The 20,601-nt window shown below is 42.0% G+C and overlaps 1 protein-coding gene across 9 annotated transcripts in view; it reads right to left on the bottom strand.

Moving 5' to 3' along the window:
* Window positions 1-297: 297 nt before the first annotated feature.
* MEGF10 (multiple EGF like domains 10) overlaps window positions 298-20,601 on the bottom strand; it is a 163,801-nt gene continuing 143,497 nt past the window's right edge. For 5 of the 9 annotated variants that reach the window (XM_055086732.1, XM_028493183.2, XM_028493184.2 and 2 more), the window contains 9 exons: window positions 19,755-19,883; window positions 16,931-17,059; window positions 14,600-14,728; window positions 12,288-12,524; window positions 11,085-11,212; window positions 9,589-9,712; window positions 5,567-5,611; window positions 4,530-4,736; window positions 298-1,695 (listed from right to left, as the gene is read on the bottom strand). In XM_055086732.1, the coding sequence (XP_054942707.1) occupies window positions 1,505-1,695; window positions 4,530-4,736; window positions 5,567-5,611; window positions 9,589-9,712; window positions 11,085-11,212; window positions 12,288-12,524; window positions 14,600-14,728; window positions 16,931-17,059; window positions 19,755-19,883 (1,319 nt within the window). In that variant the 3' untranslated portion in view covers window positions 298-1,504. The remainder of the gene's footprint in view (window positions 1,696-4,529; window positions 4,737-5,566; window positions 5,612-9,588; window positions 9,713-11,084; window positions 11,213-12,287; window positions 12,525-14,599; window positions 14,729-16,930; window positions 17,060-19,754; window positions 19,884-20,601) is intronic. The other 4 variants (XM_028493188.2, XM_055086733.1, XM_028493187.2 and 1 more) reach the window with 4 other exon arrangements.

The raw sequence follows: 20,601 nt of genomic DNA, 5'->3' as shown, positions 1-20,601 counted from the left end.
ATCACCCTAATGAAGGTCTTTAGTAAGACCAGTCTGTGGTACTTTCTCAGTAACAGTGTCTCCCTGCTCCCCTTCCCTTTGGTTTAACTAAGACTCAGGATCTAAAGGAACCCCATTTCAGAATATTAAAAAGCTTCTCTATTTCCATTATAAGCCATCCACTTGTGGTTACTGTACTATTTTAGTAATGACCAATTTTAATGGATTTGATTTATATATTTTCATCTCCTCCCTCCAAAAGAAACAAGAACAGTGCATTTTTCTCAAGCAAAAACAAAAGTAGCCATAACACAAGAAACAATAAACATATAATATTTTTTCATTAACAATCCAAACACTACAAAACATAGAATATACAACTTAAAAATGGAAATACAAACTGATGAAAAATGGGGTACATGTCATATTAGCAATGCAAAAGACCAGCTTAAGCATAGTTTCTCTAAATCAACAATTAATAAAAGGAAAGTGCCCTTTTCTCAAATATGCACAAAAATATTTCGGTCACTTCTAGGGAAAAATTAATCAAAACTTTCTGCTAATTCTATATTACAGCCTGTATTACTAATGGTTTACAAAACTTAAGCATCATCTTACACCTAAAATTTACAACTTTTTCCAATCATTATACACTCATTCAATCCAATCTGTCAAAAATAAAATTATTTCATTTCTATATTTATGAAATAATTATTGATATGTTACGGATCTCAAGTGGTGAATGTGTATGATGGGGACAGTAATCAGAATAATGTCATGTATCTAAAGTGGGCCAAGGATCAAATAGAGAGGAGAAGCACTTCTGCCTGGCACATTTGCGTATTGATTCCTGCAGTTATTCTAGCACTTCTAAAGTAATTCTAATGGTACATTTCCTCATTCTAAAAGAAGTCTAAAGTTCTCATATTTAAATTTTCTATCCAACTCTAGAATTTATTCAGAGTCTATCCAGTAATGCCACTTGGCAGAATGGTTCCTGCTGGGCTCATATTATCCTTACAATTCCGAGTCCAGGTGAAAGAAGTTAAACAGTAAGGACTCAATAAGATGGCCCTTTTTCTTCTACACGTTGAGTGATTCACACTTCTATGAAGTAAATTTTATGGTAAACCGCACAATCCTAGGTACAGCTCTATAATGCAAATGAGAAAGAAAACATTTAAATTTTAATTTTTCAAGAACAATACCAACGTCCACTGCAACCCATGTCGCTGAAAGAGTCCTGCACGGTCATGCATTTAGCCAAGATTTTACAATAAGTCATGCTTCATGGGTGCAGTTCTAAAACTAACAAGAATGGGAAATCACATTGCTATCTCCTTCTGAGCCACCTGTACAAAAAGGACCTAGTCAGTCACCCTCAGTTTTGAGCTTTCTGGTTCATGTCCAACAATTGCCTACTGAGCAGATTAACATTCACATAGGGTGGCAAACTTGAGGATGGAGAAGAACCGAACTGTAGTTCTGGAAAGGGTTCCAGCGGCTACCCAGTGGTCCTTTGGTGTCATTCACTGCTGCTGCTGCTGCTGCTGCTGCCGCCGCCGCCATCCTCTTGCTTGGGGGAGGATGAACTGTCTCGGACTGGCAGCAGGTCATAATGGCAAGGGATGTGACTGTTCTTTGGGAGGTCATATGGATCCTGGGTGAGATGCCCATTATTGCTGAATATTCCTTGGACAACACTCACTGTAGGTTCTGTGACAACCAGGGACACATTAACTGATCAGCAATGGAAATTAAAAAAAAAAATAGAATATGGCATTCCTTGCAAATATCAAACACACCAGAGGAGCTTTTATAAAAATATAAGAAGGGACTTCCCTGGTGGCGCAGTGGTTAAGAATCCGCCTGCCAATGCAGGGGACACGGGTTCGAGCCCTGGTCCGGGAAGATCCCACATGCGCCACAACTACTGAGCCTGTGCTCTAGAGCCCACGAGCCACAACTACTGAGCCTGCATGCCACAATTACTGAAGCCCGCGCGCCTAGAGCCCGTGCTCCGCAACAAAAGAAGCCACTGCAATGAGAAGCCTGCGCACTGCAACGAAGAGTAGCCCCTGCTCGCCACAACTAGAGAAAGCCTGTACGCAGCAACGAAGACCCAACGCAGCCAATAAATAAATAAATTAATTAATTTTAAAAAATATATAGGAAAATATTATTCTTTAAAACAAATGATCCAATCATTAGAGAAATGCAAATCAAAATGACAATGAGATATCATCTCACACCGGTCAGATTGGCCATCAACTTTATTAAAAAATAGTCCTTGCATTAGATGATTTTGCCCAACTATAGGCTAACCTAGGTGTTCTGAGTGCACTGAATGTAGGTGAAGCTAAGCAGTGATGTTTGACACGTCAGGTGTATTAAATGCATTTTCAATTTATGATATTTTCAACTTACCATGGGTTTACTGGGACGTAACCCCATGGTAAGTTGAGGAAGATCTGTACAACAGAAGCAGCAGCCAAGGAACCAGTAGGAGAAATAATGGTTTTTATTTAAAGACAGTCACGGCATGGAAGCAACCTAAGTGTCCATCAACAGATGAATGGATAAAGAAGATGTGGCACATATATACAATGGAATATTACTCAGCCATAAAAAGAAATGAAACTGAGTTATTTGTAATGAGGTGGATAGACCTGGAGTCTGTCATACAGAGTGAAGTAAGTCAGAAGGAGAAAAACAAATACCGTATGCTAACACATATATATGTAATCTAAGAAAAAAAATGTCATGAAGAGATTAGTGGTAGGATGGGAATAAAACACAGACCTACTAGAGCATGGACTTGAGGACGTGGGGAGGGGGAAGGGTAAGCTGTGACGAAGTGAGAGAGTGGCAGGGACATATATGCACTACCAAATGTAAATTAGATAGCTAGTGGGAAGCTGCCGCATAGCACAGGGAGATCACCTCTGTGCTTTGTGACCATGAGAGGGGTGGGATAGGGAGGGTGGGAGGGAGGGAGACGCAAGAGGGAAGAGATATGGGAACATATGTATATGTATAACTGATTCACTTTGTTGTAAAGGAGAAACTAACACACTATTGTAAAACAGTTATACTCCAATAAAGATGTTAAAAAAAATAAAATAAAATAAAACAAATGATCCTTTTATAATCACACAGAGGTGGCTACTCTGTGGTTGGTAGACCCACTGAGGTTCACAAACGATGCTCAGAACAAAGGGTGACTGTATGGTTGAGATGAAGACATCAAGGGAATATACAGAAACCCTGGACATGAATCACTGTCTGCAAAAACCTGCAGATAATCTAGTCCAAACCCCTTCCTCTACAGGTAAAACAACGAGGTCCTCTGGGAGTCACTTGATTCATGGAAACACATAACAAGTGCACAGCTTTAGAACTCAGGACTCAGGCTCTCAGTTGAGTTCCCATCTCACAGTGGTGGGCTTAGGGGACAGTTCAAAAGGGAACTGTTACTGACTTTTAAAAAATAAATGTAGTTCATTATGGCTTCCATTTTAAAAAGCTGTCTTCATACTTAAAAAGAATTACGTATCTTTCCATGACATGTCTATGGCCTAAAATGAATGACAAATGACTAGAATTAAATAAGTCACTTCATTTACAAGTACAGTTGACCCTTGAACAATGCAAGGTTGGGGTGCTCCACAGCCTCCCCCAACCCGCTGCAGCTGAAAATCCACACGTAACTTCACAATTGGCCCTCCTATATCCATGGTCTCACATCCTTGGATTGAACCAACTGCAGATCACATAGAACTGTAGCATTTACTGTTGAAAAAAATCCGTGTATAAGTGGACCCGTGCAGTTCCAACCCATGTTGCTCAAGGGTCAACTGTAGTAGAGAATTTTTTTCAGGCTTAAATCATAAACATTGAGAAAGATATGGAGAAAGAAAAATGAAAATATAAAGCTCTACTATCTAGCCCAGGATAGCTCTGCCCAGGATAGCGCTGGTATGTTTTAACTTTCCTCAAATGGTATTTGCAAGGGGCAATCAAAATAACTCTAATACTAACTGAATTCTTATCAATTTGTATCAGATTCACATCAGAGAGTATTACTAATCTAATAGACAAATTTAAAAGTAAAATGTTCCAATCCTGCTAAAAGCATTAGATTAATATAATGAATGCAACCAGGAAATGGAACCATCTGTTTAATCCACGTGAACCATTTGTTTTGGCTAACTTGACATATTAGCTAATATGATACATATGCTATTCCACATGCATGCTAAAATATTCACTATGGTTACAAAACAAAAGATGGATGACCGGGTGGGAGGTAAAAAAATAAAATAAAATAAAAAACTTACTTTGAATTTTCTAAATGGTATTTTCCCTGAAAAGTTCATTTGACACCAACTAATATGATCACCGTAAACACAGGTTAACATTTAAAATACAGACCATTATTTTCAATACAGTGTATATGAACTGCAACAATTGTATTCTCAAGGACTTTAAAATTGTTTGAAAAGAATATTCCCACTCACTAGGTTCTTTCTTTGGTTAGGAAAACTTACCAACTTCATAGACATTCTTGTTGGCTGAAGTTGAGTTATTGATCTCTGCATATGGGGAATCTCTCCGCGCCGGTGACTTCATCTCCACATAACCACACTCTGAGTGTTTGGGAATAAGGATGGGTGGGTCTTTAATAGTGGCATATGGGTTCTCAGAACTGCTTAGGGAGCAGTTACTTGAATTATATTCAGAATGTTTTCCCAGGTCTGTGAAGAGAGATGGGGGGGGCGGGAAGCAAATGCTATTTCATGGGCAACATCATTTATTTTCTTGGCGATAACTGACTTGGGCACATTACTTATTTTTCTTCGTAGTTATCTATAGTTTTTAACAATGAAAATAATGGCATCCATTTTTTACATATTTTGGAGAGAATCTGCTATAAAATTACCCATCCACAAGTAATTTTGGCTCCTCTCTAAGGTGAGGACCAATGTAAACATCATGGATTTGATTTCATTTTTATTATCACACTCAAATAAAATTAATTCCACTCTATTTTACTAATAGTCTCTGAATCCTCAAAGGCTTCAGTCAAGACTCCATCTGTTGCTGACCCCAGGAGCATAAGAAGATATTATTTTCATGGTAAGGAAGGCAACTATGCTGTGAGACTTCTTTGTAAAACCTCAGGTCTGGGCACCTGAAGTTACTACACAAATTCCTTCCAAAAAGCAAGCTTCAGTGAACATGTAACCAAGCTGATCTCTTCCTCTTTTCCCTGCTAGTTCCTTTTTCATATTTCTCTCTCCCCACAAGCTATATTTCTTTGAAAGGAACTATGAGTGTTTTCCCAGCAAATCAAAGCCTTGGTTCTCCAAGACTTCTGCTCTAACAAGATCCACCTATGTTCACTCTCTCGCTGACAGTCAAACGTGCTCATGTCTTTGCTGGAGTAATTAAACCCCCTAACAATGCCACATTTTCCCTACAGTGCCGCCTTCGCTGGTTTAACAAATTATTTCTGTCTCTGAGGTAAAAAAATTTTTTAATTGTGTTCTGATAAATGTATTTCTTCCTCAAATTTACACTATACCTTTCAAGGATTTTCCCATATAACTTCTGTCAAGTCCAAAAGCACCTGTAACAAAGGAAGAAAAAAATATCCAGTGAGGACTGAAAGAAAGAGAAAACTCATCTAATATTCTCAGGTCCTTGGAGAAGATGGTTTGGGTACCCACTGTCTCCCCACTGCAGTAAATAGCCAAGGATGCTGCTTTCCAAACCTCGACACCAGATCACTCGCGCCAGATGTTTCAGTACTTAAGAGTTAAAAAAATGTTATATGGCATTCTGAGCATTCTCCTGCTCGTTTCAGTGACTTTGGGAAAGGCTAGTCAATATGGGGTAGAAACTGAGGCACATATGAATCAGTAGACTTGACTCACGGTTGCTCAGTGGAAAGGACACAGTCAGGCTAGACCTGAGACAAAGGACTGGGATCTCATCACTTGTTAGCTACATGACTGTACACAAGATGTTCAACTCGCTGAGCCTCAATTTTCTTACCTCTAAAATGGGGAAAACACAACCTACATTCTAAGTCTTACAGGGTTGTTGTGAACATGACGTGAAATAGACCATAGAGAAAGGCATTGCAAACTCTGAAGCGCCATATAAATGAATGGTGTTTCAGTTACTGTAACACTTTTTTTAAAAATTTATTTTATTGAAGTACAGTTGATTTAAAATGTGTCAGTTCCTGAGCTACAGCAAAGTGATTCAGTTACATATATATATATATATATTCTTTTTCATATTCTTTTTAATTACGGTTTATTACAAGATACTGAATATAGTTCCCTGTGTTATACAGTAGGACCTTGTTGTTTATCTATTCTATATATGTAATAGTTTGTCACACATTGTTGCTAGGAAAAGTTAGCAGTTTCTGTGATCCCACTGGGAAAGGACAACTGGAAGTTTCACACTTGAACTTTCCTGGACTCTGCCCCGTGTCTCTTCCCTCGCTGATTTTAATCTGTACCTTTTTGCTGTGATAAACTGTAACCATGAATATAACAGCTCTTAGTGAGTTCTGTCTTTCTAGCAAATTATTGATCTTGTCGGTGGTCTTGAGGACCCTTGAACTTGTAGTTGGTATCAGAAGTGAGGGTGGTCTTAGAGATTCTGGACTTTTTAAAGGGACCTGGTGAAGACAGGCAGCCTGTGGCGACAGCAGCCTAATCAAAGAACTCTATGTTATTCTTTGCCTAATTCCCTTGGCCATCTCCAAACTGTGGCAAAGTCTTGTTAAATGTCTGTCTTGATCTTAGCTGTGCAATGGCTAGCCTTCCCCAGGGGGTTAAAGAGAGGAGCAACATGGGGTGGGTGGATAGTAAATCAGGGAACAAGAGCGGGGCTATGAGACCAGCCACTCATGGCAGATTCCCTCTTCTCTGCCCTGGAAGATCAGGGTGCAGTTTTAACAAGGAAGCAGGTGGGCTTCCTCATAAACTCCTGTCTGTCCCAATCCCTGAACAGGCACTTTCAAATGCTCCAGTTAATCTACTTCATACAATGAGCCACAATGTGATCCTTATCTCTGTTTTACAAACAAACAAATCAGTCTTGAGAGGATGACTGGCACAGTGTCATACCACAGAACCAGGAATTGATCTCACAGCTTTTGTGTCAAGTTCAGGGCTCTTTCAGACAGCATCACAACCTTCCCATCATTTAAAACTACTACACACTTCATTATCCATAATGTGCCTTATTCTGTTCTTTTAAGAAAAGACTTTTTCTATGCAACAACTTTACAGGGATATTAAATGCAGAATTACTTTTGGATGGGAACAAACCAAGGAGATCCAGAATTTCCAATGAAGATTTTATGTTACTAATAATCAGTCCCTTGGGTCCCATTGAGACAGAAAGCGGAGAAATTTATATGTGACAATTACAGTGACTGTGTGTTGTGCTCTGGAATCAGGACAAACTCCATTAAGTGGAGATGGAATGAGAGAACTTTTCCCTCTTTAGTGCTGGGTGGTATTTTACTATTATCAATTCATGTACTTCTTTGAGCTAGATTATTAACCTTCCTAAAGTTAAGTGATTTCACCAGCAAGTATAATGTGAATCTGGTATATAAGTAATTTTACTCTAAGTATGTAGAAATACACATCCTAGTGATAATGTTGGTTATCAGTTGAAGAATGCAGATAAAATTAAGAATTTGTACTCATTTGCTACTTAAACATTTCCATTTCCGTAGTAAGAGGGGATTCCAGAGCCCACAGGGGTTGGTTCCTCCATGTGGCTCAGGTGAATTGACATATACGGTATTCACAGAAGGATCGAAGTGAGGGGAGGCAGAAGACCAATTGTGAGACCCAACTGTACCCCCTTCCTTCTATGAAATCTTGGACAAGAGAGTTAACCTCTTTGCTTATTCCTCTATAAAACAAGATTTGTGCAAGGGCCCACACAGTAGGGGGTGACAGATTTAGTAAATAAAAACACAGGACAGGGCTTCCCTGGTGGCGCAGTGGTTGGGAGTCCGCCTGCCGATGCAGGGGACACGGGTTTGTGCACCGGTCCGGGAAGATCCCACATGCCGTGGAGCGGCTGGGCCCGTGAGCCATGGCCGCTGAGCCTGTGTGTCCGGAGCCTGTGCTCCGCAGCGGGAGAGGCCATAGCAGTGAGAGGCCTGCGTACCGCAAAAAAAAAAACAACAACAAAAAAAACAAAAAAACACACAGGAGGTCCAGTTAAATTTGAATTTTAGAGAAACAACAAATAATTGTTCATATAAGTTTGCCTCGTGCAATATTTGGGATATATTTATACAAAAATTATTTGTTTCTTATCTGAAATTCCAATTTAATAGGACTTTCTGGCAACCTTACCACCAAATAAATACATATGAAAGGGTTTGCTGCCCCAAAGACACTGCACACATGTTAGTTACTGTATCATTCCGCTCCTCCCTGAAAATAAGGGGCTGCACCACATGCTCAATGGGGTATCACAGCAGTTCTTTAAGTGTGGTCCAGGAATCCCCAGCCCCTTTGCAGGAGGGCCCCGAGATTAAATGTTGTGTTCTCACCATAATATAACACTATTTGTCCTTTCCACTCTCATTCTCTCTCAGGTGTATGTTGGAGTTTTCCAGGAGCCACACCAAGTGTAATATCACTACTGATCAAACACAGAAGCAGATATGAAAATCTAGCTGTCCTCTATTAAGCCAGATGGTAAAGAGATGTATAACAGTGTTAAACAGTGTCACTCCTCTCACTAATTTTTTTTGTTTCATTTTGGCAAATGTAGTTATTTTTCATAAAAATGCATTTTATGTTATCATGAAATGAGATGTTATTATAAATTAATAAACAGCTCTCTAAGATGTTCTCAGATTTTATTTATAATATGGTAAATATCAGCAGATATAACCCATGTCAGTAGGGGTTCTTTGGGCTCCTCGATGACTTTTAAGAGTGTATGAAAGGGTCCTGATTCCCAGACGTCTGAGAACCACTGACTTACTATTTTCAGAACCACTGACTTACTATTAGATATCTAATTGATATCTCTAGTTCCTCACCTAAAAGAGGAAGGGCCTCTAGTGAGGGTGCCTCAGATTAACAGAGAGCAAAGAGAAGCACACACCCTGGAACCAAGCTGACTAGGTTCAAATCCCAGCTCCACCATTTAATAGGCTTTGAGAACTTACACAAGTTACTTAACCTCTTTATGACTGAGTTTCGCAACTGTAACAGGGAGATGATGATGATAATAATGGTACCTATAACAGTACTTGTGAGAATTAGGTGAGTTAATACATGGAGAGGTGGGAGGTAAGCTACGAGCAGGCAGAGATCCTTGTCTCTTTTTATCAATTCCTGGCTCACAGTAAGAACTCAATAAATGTTGAATAAATAAAGCCCTTAGGACAGTAGAAGCCCCATACAGGGATTAGGTATAATCCTATGACTTTGTTTTTCCATGCATGTTTTCAATAGATCGCTTTGGCACTGTCATGAATCTGTGACTGTTTGCGGTGACTAAAAGACAGAGATGCTTGTGAAGGTAGGGAAGGGGGGGACTTGCCAAGCTCGTTGAGGTAGCCGCCGTGTTTCCAGTCCGCAGGCAGCGTGCCTGTGTAGTCCACCACAGGGCCCCTCTTCCCAGGATTCACATTTTTCAGGTTCACAAACAGCTGATTGTTTTTTGACTGTTAAAAATATAAACAACAAAAGATTTAAAGAGAAAATACAATATGGCACAGTGAAGTGTTACCCATCTGGGGAAAGCAAGTTCATGGCATGTATCAAGGACCGGTCCTTACATGAGGATGCACCAAGAGGCCAAGGTGACCGCATCCGACCTGGCAGGACTTAGAGGCAGCAGGAGTATGTGTCCCTCGGCCCCAACCCTTCCCTCCACTGCCGCAACTTCTCCATTTCCTGCTGTCGCTCTGTGCCAGTTAGACCTTACTTGGGTTTACATACATATGGAACTTTGAACTGAAAAAACCAAATTCTTGGTCTGAGCTTTCCCATCAAACACTGTATGATCTTGTACGAGTCACTCTTAGCAGTTTTCTTAGCCATAAGCATGAGGATAAGATGATCTACTTTGCTCCCTCCCTGAATGGGAATAAGAACAAATGGTATGATAAATATCAAAGTCTCTGGAGAATGTGAAGTGCTATTTAACTATGAGGCACTATAATTAAAATCCAGCTGCATTAATTTAATTGCAACTGAATTAATTTAATTAGCTTGGTTTTCTTCTAATAGAGAGCTGGAATTAGACAACGGAGACTAGAAATATAATTCAGGTGCAGTTTGGAAGGGAGAAATGTTTGGGATTTCAGAGCACTGTGGAAGAGATCTGGGGGTGAACTGGGTGGTACCAGAGGAGCCACTCTGGGGCCTCCAACCTCTATGGGCATCTGTAAAATGGGATAATGACTCTTGATTCATAGGATTGGTGTGAAGATTAAATCATTCTAATCATTTTATAAATTTATATTTGTAAAATGATTAGAATTGCTTGGCACATAGTATTAGGTTGTTTCTATTTGATAATTTTTGACCCACCAAAATTCAATTTCATGTGGTTCAAGTGAAATAAATGCATATCATTGTTGTTGTCATTACTCAGGTACAGGTGGCCAGGAAAGGGCACTAGAAGACAGGTGGTCACAAAAGTCAAACTTGGCAATTTTACCCAGGCCTGAGTCCGCTACAGGTTTGGTCTGAGACATTACTTTAGAACCTCATGCAACGTGAGAAACATTTTTCCAAAGAAGTGCAACGAAAACAGTACCAGTTGTAGAGACAGCGAGACTGACTCACCTCGCGGCAGCCTCACTCACAAGCGATGTTTGGAAGTGAGTGACTTAAATTCCCCATTACTTAGGGGTTTTTGTCAGTAAACCTGAGATCCTAATACACACCCGTGGGACTGTGTAGAGGAATAAATGAGATAATAGACGTATGTACGTAGAACGGCAGCCGGCAAACAGAAGCCCTCATACACGCTTGTTCGTTCCTCTCTCCCCTGCCCTACCCTCACTGGCTTAGACCATATCCTCTCACCTTTGCCATGGTCATCCTGTCCCTGTTGTTGACGTGCGGGGATGTGGCACACTGGGTGAGTGTATGGTAGCTGGGATTGGTGAAGTAATGGCTGTTAGCATTTCCACCACTGCTGTGAGGAAGGGTTTCTGCCAGAAGAGAAGGAAATGGTTAAGATGGCAGGCTCCCTACATGCCCGTGGGAAACAGGGAAGCCAAATAACAAGAACAAATGTTTGGACTGCTTCCATATCACAGGCGGGACAGAATCCCCACCTGCCCTGCATAGGCAGCAAAGCCTCTAGAAGCAGCAGGCATCTGCCTTCCTACCTGCCTCCTGGAAAAATGTGAAAGTATCCACCCACAACTGCTCTTTGCTTTGGAGCTTGTATAAGCTGGGAAGACATCACTTTGAAGCTACTTCTGCTGTAACTTTCCTCTGTTTTTTAAACACTCGAATTCTTGACACAATATTCTGCACTAGAAATGCACTACTAAGTAAATCAGCTACTTTATGGATTCCCCCAGAATCACTTTATTTATAAACATGTAACCCACCTGAAATCCTTCAGTGATTGCCCCCAAATTAATAAATACCTTAAGTTTCCAAATTCTTCACTTAGGTGGTTACTTCTTCTCAGGATTGAGCGTGTCACTTAAAAATTTACTTTTTATGGGGTCTTGTAACAGAAAGGAAGATTCAAAAGAGTTTTCTTAAAGAACAGCCTTGCTCCTTGCTAATCCCCCCAAACTGTTTCTTATATAACTTGGTTGCTGTGCAGTCCCGTGGGCCCCAGGACAGGCTGGAAGGCACCTAGGAAGAACGCAAGGCCAGAGACAGAAGACAGGGTCCTCATCCCTGATCAGCTCCATGACCTCAATAAAATTATGGCCACCTCCTCCTCTCCCCACCCTGTCCCCCACATATGACAACAGCTTGGGACTGGGTGCCCACCAAAGCTCCTTCCAGGTTGAAATTCCCAACATTCAAAGCAACCATATAATGAATCCAATTTTAAATCCCTCATAGAAGACAACAGTGATGATTTTACCACTGTTGTCACATAAAACGCATTTCTAACAATGCATCTTCTCCAAACATAAAATTTTCTCAAGGCTGATTGACAATAACAACAGGCAGCACAGCCAAAAATGCTGTTTCAAAGAACCAGGATGAAGCCTCATTTTTCAAGGAGTAAAATGCCTCTAGTGAGTCCAGTCTCACCTGAAATGGCATAGTCTGCATTCATGACCCTCATAGCGGGGGTGTAGGTGACTGCTGGCATGCTCGATTCCTTCCCCTTCTGCTTGTGTCTATAAATAATGAACAGCGCCAGGAGGAACAGAACAACTAGGGCAAGAATGATGATGCCTGCGATGGCCCCGATCTGGTAGGAATCAGTGGGCAGAGCTGTACTGGTTCTGCTTAAGCTGTTCAGATTTCCAACTATTATAACACCAGCTGGAAAAGGAGAAAAAGAGATGTGAGTAAGGATGACAATGTGCCGGATAAATATTTGGTCTCTATTTACAAAAATCTCCCACTGTGCTAATGCCTGGATATTTTCAGTTCATGAAATGTCAATTTGGAAACTTTTGGAAACAGAGAAGGAAGGAAAAACAAACATTCCTCATGTTCAGATGTTGTTGGCTTGTCTGTGCCCAGAAGAGGGCTTCTCTAAGCCTCAAAAAAGAGACAGGATTTCCTGAACCCAAAGACTCAACAGCATGGTTTGAGAGCTTCTCACAGATTTCCAATTAAACGCTTAGATCAGCAGTTTCTTGGGGGTAATAATTTATCTAATTTTTATTGTTCTTTATTTATTATACAGCATTAAGCTTATGAATGGCTAACTCAGGTGCCTAACTTTATTTTATGTCTATCCTTAGCATGTCTAAGAGGAAAGTAATTTTCCTTCCAGTCAAGAATAAGTCCATAAGAAATCTAGCCCAGGATCAGGATCTGTCTTGTCCTAATTTCAATGAGCCTTTTACCACAGAAGATATGTTCTATGAGGTATTTTCTATGACAGAAAGGTCTGTCCCAATAATACCTGGTAACATCACCCTAAAACCTTACTGATTAAAATTCAAAATTTCATTTTACATAGTTCTTCCTTGAGTTCCATCAAGTGAAGGCACAAGTGGGGCTGACAATCAAGAAAGCTGGCATCTAAAAAAATTGATCCATACATTCTGAACTTTCCCTTAAGCTCTTAGGCTGCAGTTTCATCATCTGTAAAAGAGGAAATAGTGAATACATCCTTCATGGCCTCCATGAAGGTACTTCCAGCTCAAATGTCCCTAAGACTTTATGATTCTAAATGCTAGACCTTCTTATAAGACAGCCTGCCCCCAAAGGCAGGCACCAAGGCCAGTGTAGTGTGATTACAATGTATTTGTAACAACAATGTTATTGTGGAATGTAACACTGTATTGTTATGATGGTCAAATACAAATCATGAGCATGTCAAAGTTATTTTACGAAAGAAAGTTAAATAGGAATACCCACATAGTTTACTGTTTAAGATGACTTCACTTACATCACTATATGAATTTTCTGAAGCCTTTACAGCCCATGTGTTTATGACATAGAGAAAGCACCACATGCGCTAGGAGCTCTCTGAAGGCCACGCTTCAGAACCATCTTTCTCAAGGGAGCCATCCACCCCAGAATCAGAATTGCCCAAGTAGGACTGACTATGTATATTGCAGGTAGTCCTGGGTGACTGTGATATACACCCTAGTGAAAAACCACAGGCACAAGTTTCTTGAAAGGCTAAACATGCACATACCATATGACCCAATCTTTCTATTCCTATGAACTTACCGAAGAGAAATGAAAGCCTATGTCCCCAAAGACTTGACACATTACTGTTCACTTATCTGCAGTAGCCAAAAACTGGAAACAATCCATCACAGGTGAATGAATGGGTCAACAAATTACAGTATATCCACGCAATAGAATACTACTCAGCAATAAAAAGAACTGAAGTATTGATACACACAGCAACATGGTTCAAAAATAATTATGCCGAATAAACAAAATCAGACAAAAAAGAGTACAGTATGGTTCCACGTATATGAAATTCTAGGAAATGCAAACTAATCTATAGTGACAGAAGGTAGATCAGTGATTGCCTGGGACCTAGTGGTGGCAGGGAGGGAACTTTGGGGGGTGATGGATGTTTTCATTATTTTTATTGTGGTGATAGTTTCATGGTTGTATGCATACATCAGATTTTATCCAGTTGTATACTTTGTGTTGTACATATGTGTTATATATATATATGTGTGTGTATACATATATACAGTATAATTATATATATATGTGTATTGCTTTTTACAGGTTAATTATATTTCAATAAAGCTGAAAAAATTGTAGGCACAGTGGAAAACTCATGAGCTTTGGAATCAGACAAACCTGGTATCAAAACACTAACATATTCTAATTATATGTAACCTTGGGCAAATCACTCAACTTCTTTCTGCTTTAGTGTCCTCATCTGAGTAAGTATCCTTTACTAGCATCCTTACCTTGATCACATCGTGCCCCCTTCCATCCTGGGCTGCAGTAACAGGTCCCGGTGATGTGGTCACAGGTGGAGTTGTTCAGACAGTCACATATCTGGCGACAGCCATAGCCATATGTTCCTGCAGGGCACTCTGAGAAGAAGAGGAGAGTCCAATGTAGCTCTCCGGCCTTGGGAACCTGGGGCAAGGGTCTTACTGTATGATCTGGTGTGCCTGGAGGCCAGCCCTTCCAGGGGATCCCTGTTCAGGGAGACTTGTACCACCTTGGGTGTCCTAGAGCTGGCTGGTGTTCCCTGAGTCATGCTGGGACTCACAGCCCAGGCAGCACAGGGCCGGAGACTGAGGCCCTCATCACAGCTCTGGGCACTTTCAGATTCTATTGTATGTACCCACCTCCCTGATGGAGTTTTGTAGAGAGTCTGTGGAACCCCAGTGGAACCGATGAAGATCATCACTAAGGGCAATCTGAGGTGACTCCACCAGGCAAAACTATGGGATAGAAGGGGACTACACTGAAAAGTATAAACTAGAGATGCTTCTCTGAGAACATGTCTATTTTACTGTAGGCTTTAGGATCCTCCTGAAGGCACATTCTGACTTGGATTAGCTGGGAGCAGGGGAAGAGGGAGAGGGCAAGCTTTGTTAATTTTCTAGGTTAGAATTTCATTTACCACAGAAAGGCCCAAAATTTGGATTTGCAGGTTGAAGACTGAGAGACTAAAATAGTGAGATTTTTATGATGTCGTTGTATAAGAGTTGGGCATGAATTTCAAAGAATATACTAGGCATGTTAAATGTAAAAATTATCATGACAAAATACTGATGTTTTTTGTAAAGTGAGCAGCAGGGGGCAATGTGCTATTACTATCAGAGCTCTCTGTCAGACACAGGGTTTCTATTTACACATGAGCATTAGGAAAAGTCTCCAAAAATAGGAACATTTTAATTTGATGTTCAGAGTAATCATGGAAGCACTTAAGATGTTTTTATTTAATAAGCCCATAACCATTCTGGCATTCAAGTGAAAATCAGTTTAGAGCCTATTCTGGTTTCTAGGCATATATGTATGTATATATATGTTTAGACATTTATACACATACACATAATATTTATATACACAAAGCAGTGTGCAGGCAACTGTGGGACTCAGTATCTGTTTCATGATTAAATGAACTAGCAGTGCAAAACTAAAATGGGGCCATCTCTGTCCAGGCTGATTCCTGGATGTCACTCTTGTTATTTACTAGATGGGAGGATATGCAGATATATTCTAGAGTTTGGCACATAGACAGCCAGGCAAACCTGGCTGTCCAGTGATGCTGTGAGGTTCTGGGGAGGGGTCGTGGAGGGAGAGTAGTGCTTTGTTGCCAAAGTCCTACTCGTCTGATCAACCTTTCCAGGCCACTTTGCTCCTACAGCCGTGTAATCTTTGTTGCATCCTTCTCAAGAGCACACCCTCTGTAAGCAGTAAACGTCCTGCACCTTTCCTGTCATTTATGGTGAAAGAGTGAGCCTCATACGGCCCTAAGACCTGATTTATTCATCTTGAACAATGAATGAAAGTCACAGAGGAAAGGAACAATAAACTACTTTGAAATACTCAGTCTAAGGCTAGTGTTCTTACAGCCCTGTGAGCAGATGCATAGCTGCTGGGGTAGAAATGGAACCATAAGGATGGGGAATTCCAAGAAAGTATATGCTCCCCGAGCAGGATTTTTTACAACAAAAAAAATTGAAGGCAATATATTGTCTGGAAGGTTGTTAATACTCAGATGAGGAGTAGTTAGTGGAAACGGTAATAAAAGCACTATCAAGAGAAGGTTGCCGAAAGCGTGGCCGTGTTTGCACGGACTCACCCCTCCCGCACGGCGGGGCTGGCACTGGGCCCCCAGCCTCTCTGCCCCCGTGCACCCAACCTGGCCCTACCGAACGCACACCCCTCCACTGCGAGACCCTGGCACTGCCTGTGCCGTGAGGAAAGCCTGACTGGCTCTTTTAAAGCTCTGCGCAGCCACGTTCCAAAAATAAGAAGGGGAGGAAGAAAGCGCCAGGATGAACAGATGGAAAACTTGAATTCTGTCTTCATCCTTGTAGCCACACCCCCCTCCACCCAGCGCGCTGATCAGGTCCTCAGAAGAAGAATTTTGAGGACAAGGACAGCCAGCAAGAATCCCAAGGTAGCGGGGTCTCTGGGAGGGGAAGGAAGTCAACGGCGCTGTTAAGGGACCAGCCATCAGGCGGAACCGCCTCAACGCTGCGGGTTCTGCCTCCACGTCGTCAGGAGTTCTGGGGGAAATAACAGCGCCTAGAGATGCCTCTCGCTCTCACACTCACTCTGCTCGCAGTGCTTCCCCATGAACCCGGTGCGGCAAGTACACTGTCCGGACATGTGGTCGCAGTCAGCTCCGTTTTGACACCGGCATATCAACGCACAGTCCTTTCCATAGAAGCCCAGGGGACATCCTGTGCGAGAAGGAAGGACAGCAGAGTCACGAGCCCGCTGAGGAGAAACCCAGCTCCGCCTCCAACATGTCTGTGTTTGAACCTGAAGGACGCTGAGCCAGTATTACTCAGCCATAAAAAGAAATGAAACTGAGTTGTTTGTAGTGAGGTGGATGGACCTGGAGTCTGTCATACAGAGTGAAGTAAGTCAGAAGGAGAAAAACAAATACCGTATGCTAACACATATATATGGAATCTAAGAAAAAGAAATTGTCATGAAGAGCCTAGGAGTAGGACGGGAATAAAACACAGACCTACTAGAGCATGGACTTGAGGATGTGGGGAGGGGGAAAGGTAAGCTGTGACGAAGTGAGAGAGTGGCATGGATATATATACACTACCAAACGTAGGGTGGATAGCTAGTGGGAAGCAGCCGCATGGCACAGGAAGATCAGCTGGGTGCTTTGTGACCACCTAGAGGGGTGGGATAGGGAGGGTGGGAGGGAGGGAGACGCAAGAGGGAAGAGATATGGGAACATATGTAAATATATAACTGATTCACTTTGTTGTAAAGCAGAAACTAACACACCATGGTAAAGCAATTATACTCCAATAAAGATGTTAAAAAAAAAAAAGTAGAGAGAGAATAAAGATAATAATGCACATCGCAGCTTCTCACAACGGCTTCTTTGAAGTCCCAAGATGGAGCTCTTGTGAGGAACTTGTACTTCAAGAGCAGGGGGAAGAGCAGTTCCAAGCCTGGGGCGGTTTAACCATCGCTGGTATCCCTGGAGGCAAGCTGGTGTCTTCTAACAATGCATTCCATCAACCCCCTGGAAGTCCGGGGACATTTCCTTTCATTTTTTTCACTCAACTACTAGAATCCTGGACTCAAATTCCATGGACTGAAATGAGTACTTTGTTAAAATTACCTACATGGTTTTACTTATAGTACAGAATGTCTCCAAGTCTGCTACTAGCCCTGTCCTCCCTATCTGTTTCTCTCTTATGTAATAGTTATCTTCTTCAGCAAAGATGTGTGGTAGAATTCTGATCTTAAAAAAACCTGCACTTCATATGTGCATTGTTAAAAAAAGCAATAAGTCTTCTTACTGCTGCACAATTTTCAAGACCCAGACTACTGGGGCCTTTGGGCTGAGGACATGCACACGCCCTGTTGGCTTTCCTGGGCCAGCAGCTGCCCTGCAAGAGTGTTTCAGGGCTCTCTGCCATCATGAAAACTTCAATGCGGGCTGCTCGACGGCTGTTTCCAAGCATCACATGTGCTTTTTAATCTTCCCTTTTTCTTATAGAAGTTTTAACAAAAGCTCAACTTTCAAGAAACAGAGGCAGAGCATGGGTGCCAGCATGCAATGACATCATTTCCACATATTTATTTAGCACCTACTCTGTGCCAGATTCTTTTCCTGCATCCTCTCATTGAATCTTTTCAATAACCCAGAAACACAGGGATAGATATTCTCACCCTACGGATGGAAACTGAGCCCAAGTCACACAGCCAGCAAATGGCAGGATGGCAGGGCCACGATACAAACACAGGGAGGTCTGGCTCCAGACCCCATGTTCTTCCCACTGTGCTGTGCTACTTTTACTTCAGAAGGTCTTCTGATTGAAGCAGGTCCTAATTTTAGAATTATGCACAATAACTTTTCCTTTTTCTTTTCTCTGAAGAGCTGAAAAACTTTCTATATATACAATCTTGGCAGAATATGCTTGAGACAACCTCTCTCCTCGTCAATTTTTCCTTTCAAATCACGGCTCAAGGTCTACACCCCCTTCTAGAAACTTCCAAAAGACTTGTTCAGCCTGTTCTCTAATTATGTTCTCTAATTAGTATTAAATAAGAGTTGACTGATTTCTGACCCATCTTTCTTCCTCAGCTCATTTCCGTGATTTAAAATTATATATTATTATTACTGATCACCATAATACATGCTTTCCTGTCTTGCCTCCTTTATTCCACTGAAGACAAGAGGGCAGAGATCAGTCTTCTTATCCCAACAGTGCTGAGCTATGGAGTACTTTGTACATTATACCCTATGACGCTAAAAACCTCATAGAAGAAGAGACAGTGAAGACATTGTGTGACATAAAAAGGAAAAAAAGAACTAGTGGTTCTTAAAGCATGATCCCGGACTGACATCACCCCTTGGAAGGCTGTTAGCAATGTGAATCCTCAGGTCCCACCCCAGACCTAATGAGTCAGACACTCTGGGAGCGGGGCCAGCAGTTGTGTTTATCCAGCCAGCCGGGTGATTCTGGAGCTCGCTAAAATTCGAGAACCACAGAATTGGTTTTCTCCAGGAGCACACATTAGGTCAGGCAGTGAGGCTTGTTGTCTTCACTTCCTTTCTAATCACTGCCACTTATCCTAACCTTTGTGCTGCTAGAATAAATGACAGAGAATCTGAGCCATGTAAATAGGGCCTGGTGAAAGGAGAGAAGTGAAAGAAGCTGCATACCATCACTTATAGCATCGCTCCGCCTCAGTGTCCTGATACGACACAGGGACAGCAAACCTGGAATGTGGTATCTCTTAACTGCCTAGAGGAATTTAGATGTCTCAGGGTCACTGGGTGATGAAACCCTCCAATGCCAGGAACCTTGGGGAGCTCAGCTCATGCGTGTGCAGGGTGGGGCCGTGTCCCCTGGGGTGGGCCCCCCCTTGGTGAGCCTCCGAAGGCATGCCACTTACTCTGAGTGCAGTAGAGCCCCGTCCAGCCCGGAGTACATTTGCATTCCCCGTCATAGGCGCTGCAGAAGGCCCCGTTGTGGCAGTTGCACGTGTGGATGCAGTTGGGACCCCAGTGAGCAGGTGGGCAAGCTGAAAGCACAGCATGCATGGATGGAGAGCTCTGTGAGAGTCCTGAGGCCAGTACCCCGAAGAGAGGATCCCACCCGCCTTACACAGCCCCTCGCGTGTGACAGGTCAGCAGTGGGCATCAGGACTGAGAAAGACCATGCTCCACACCAGTCTCAATTCCGGATGGTAATGCTGATGGCGACAGCAGCCACCATGACGGACATGGCGTTTGTACACAGACTGCAGGGCGAGGTGGGCAGAGTAAATATCATTCCAAATTTACAGATTTAGTTATTCAACAAACGCACATTGAGACCTATATACGCCCAGCACTGTTCTAGGCCCAGGGGAGATAGCAGAGAACAAGACAAGGTTCAGACCACCCTCTGAAAGCTTGTAGTTTAGTAGGGGAGGCAGGCAAACCAACCAACCACCCAGCCGGCCAAAAAAATAAGGGCAGTAAGGACTATAAGAAAAAATAAAATAGGGAAAGGGGGACAAGAATGATGGGGGCTACTCCTTTACGGAAGGCCTCTCTGAGGAGAGGACATTTGAGCAGAGACCATATGGGCAAGATGGTGTGACTCGAGAGAAGTTAAGGAACCCAAGGTCATATAATTCACGTCTGTGATGTCTAGACCTGCACGTGTCACTCTACTCTAGAGCTGTCCCTAGAGGCTTGTTTTAAACGTGAAGGTTCCTATTTGTTTGTAAGACTTGGTTTACTGTAAAAACTCTT

This window comes from Physeter macrocephalus, chromosome 8 (genome assembly GCF_002837175.3).
Source record: "Physeter macrocephalus isolate SW-GA chromosome 8, ASM283717v5, whole genome shotgun sequence".
In the NCBI taxonomy this organism is placed as follows: domain Eukaryota; kingdom Metazoa; phylum Chordata; class Mammalia; order Artiodactyla; family Physeteridae; genus Physeter; species Physeter macrocephalus.
Note: the sequence above shows the minus strand (reverse complement) of the source record. Positions and strands in the feature narration are given on the sequence as shown.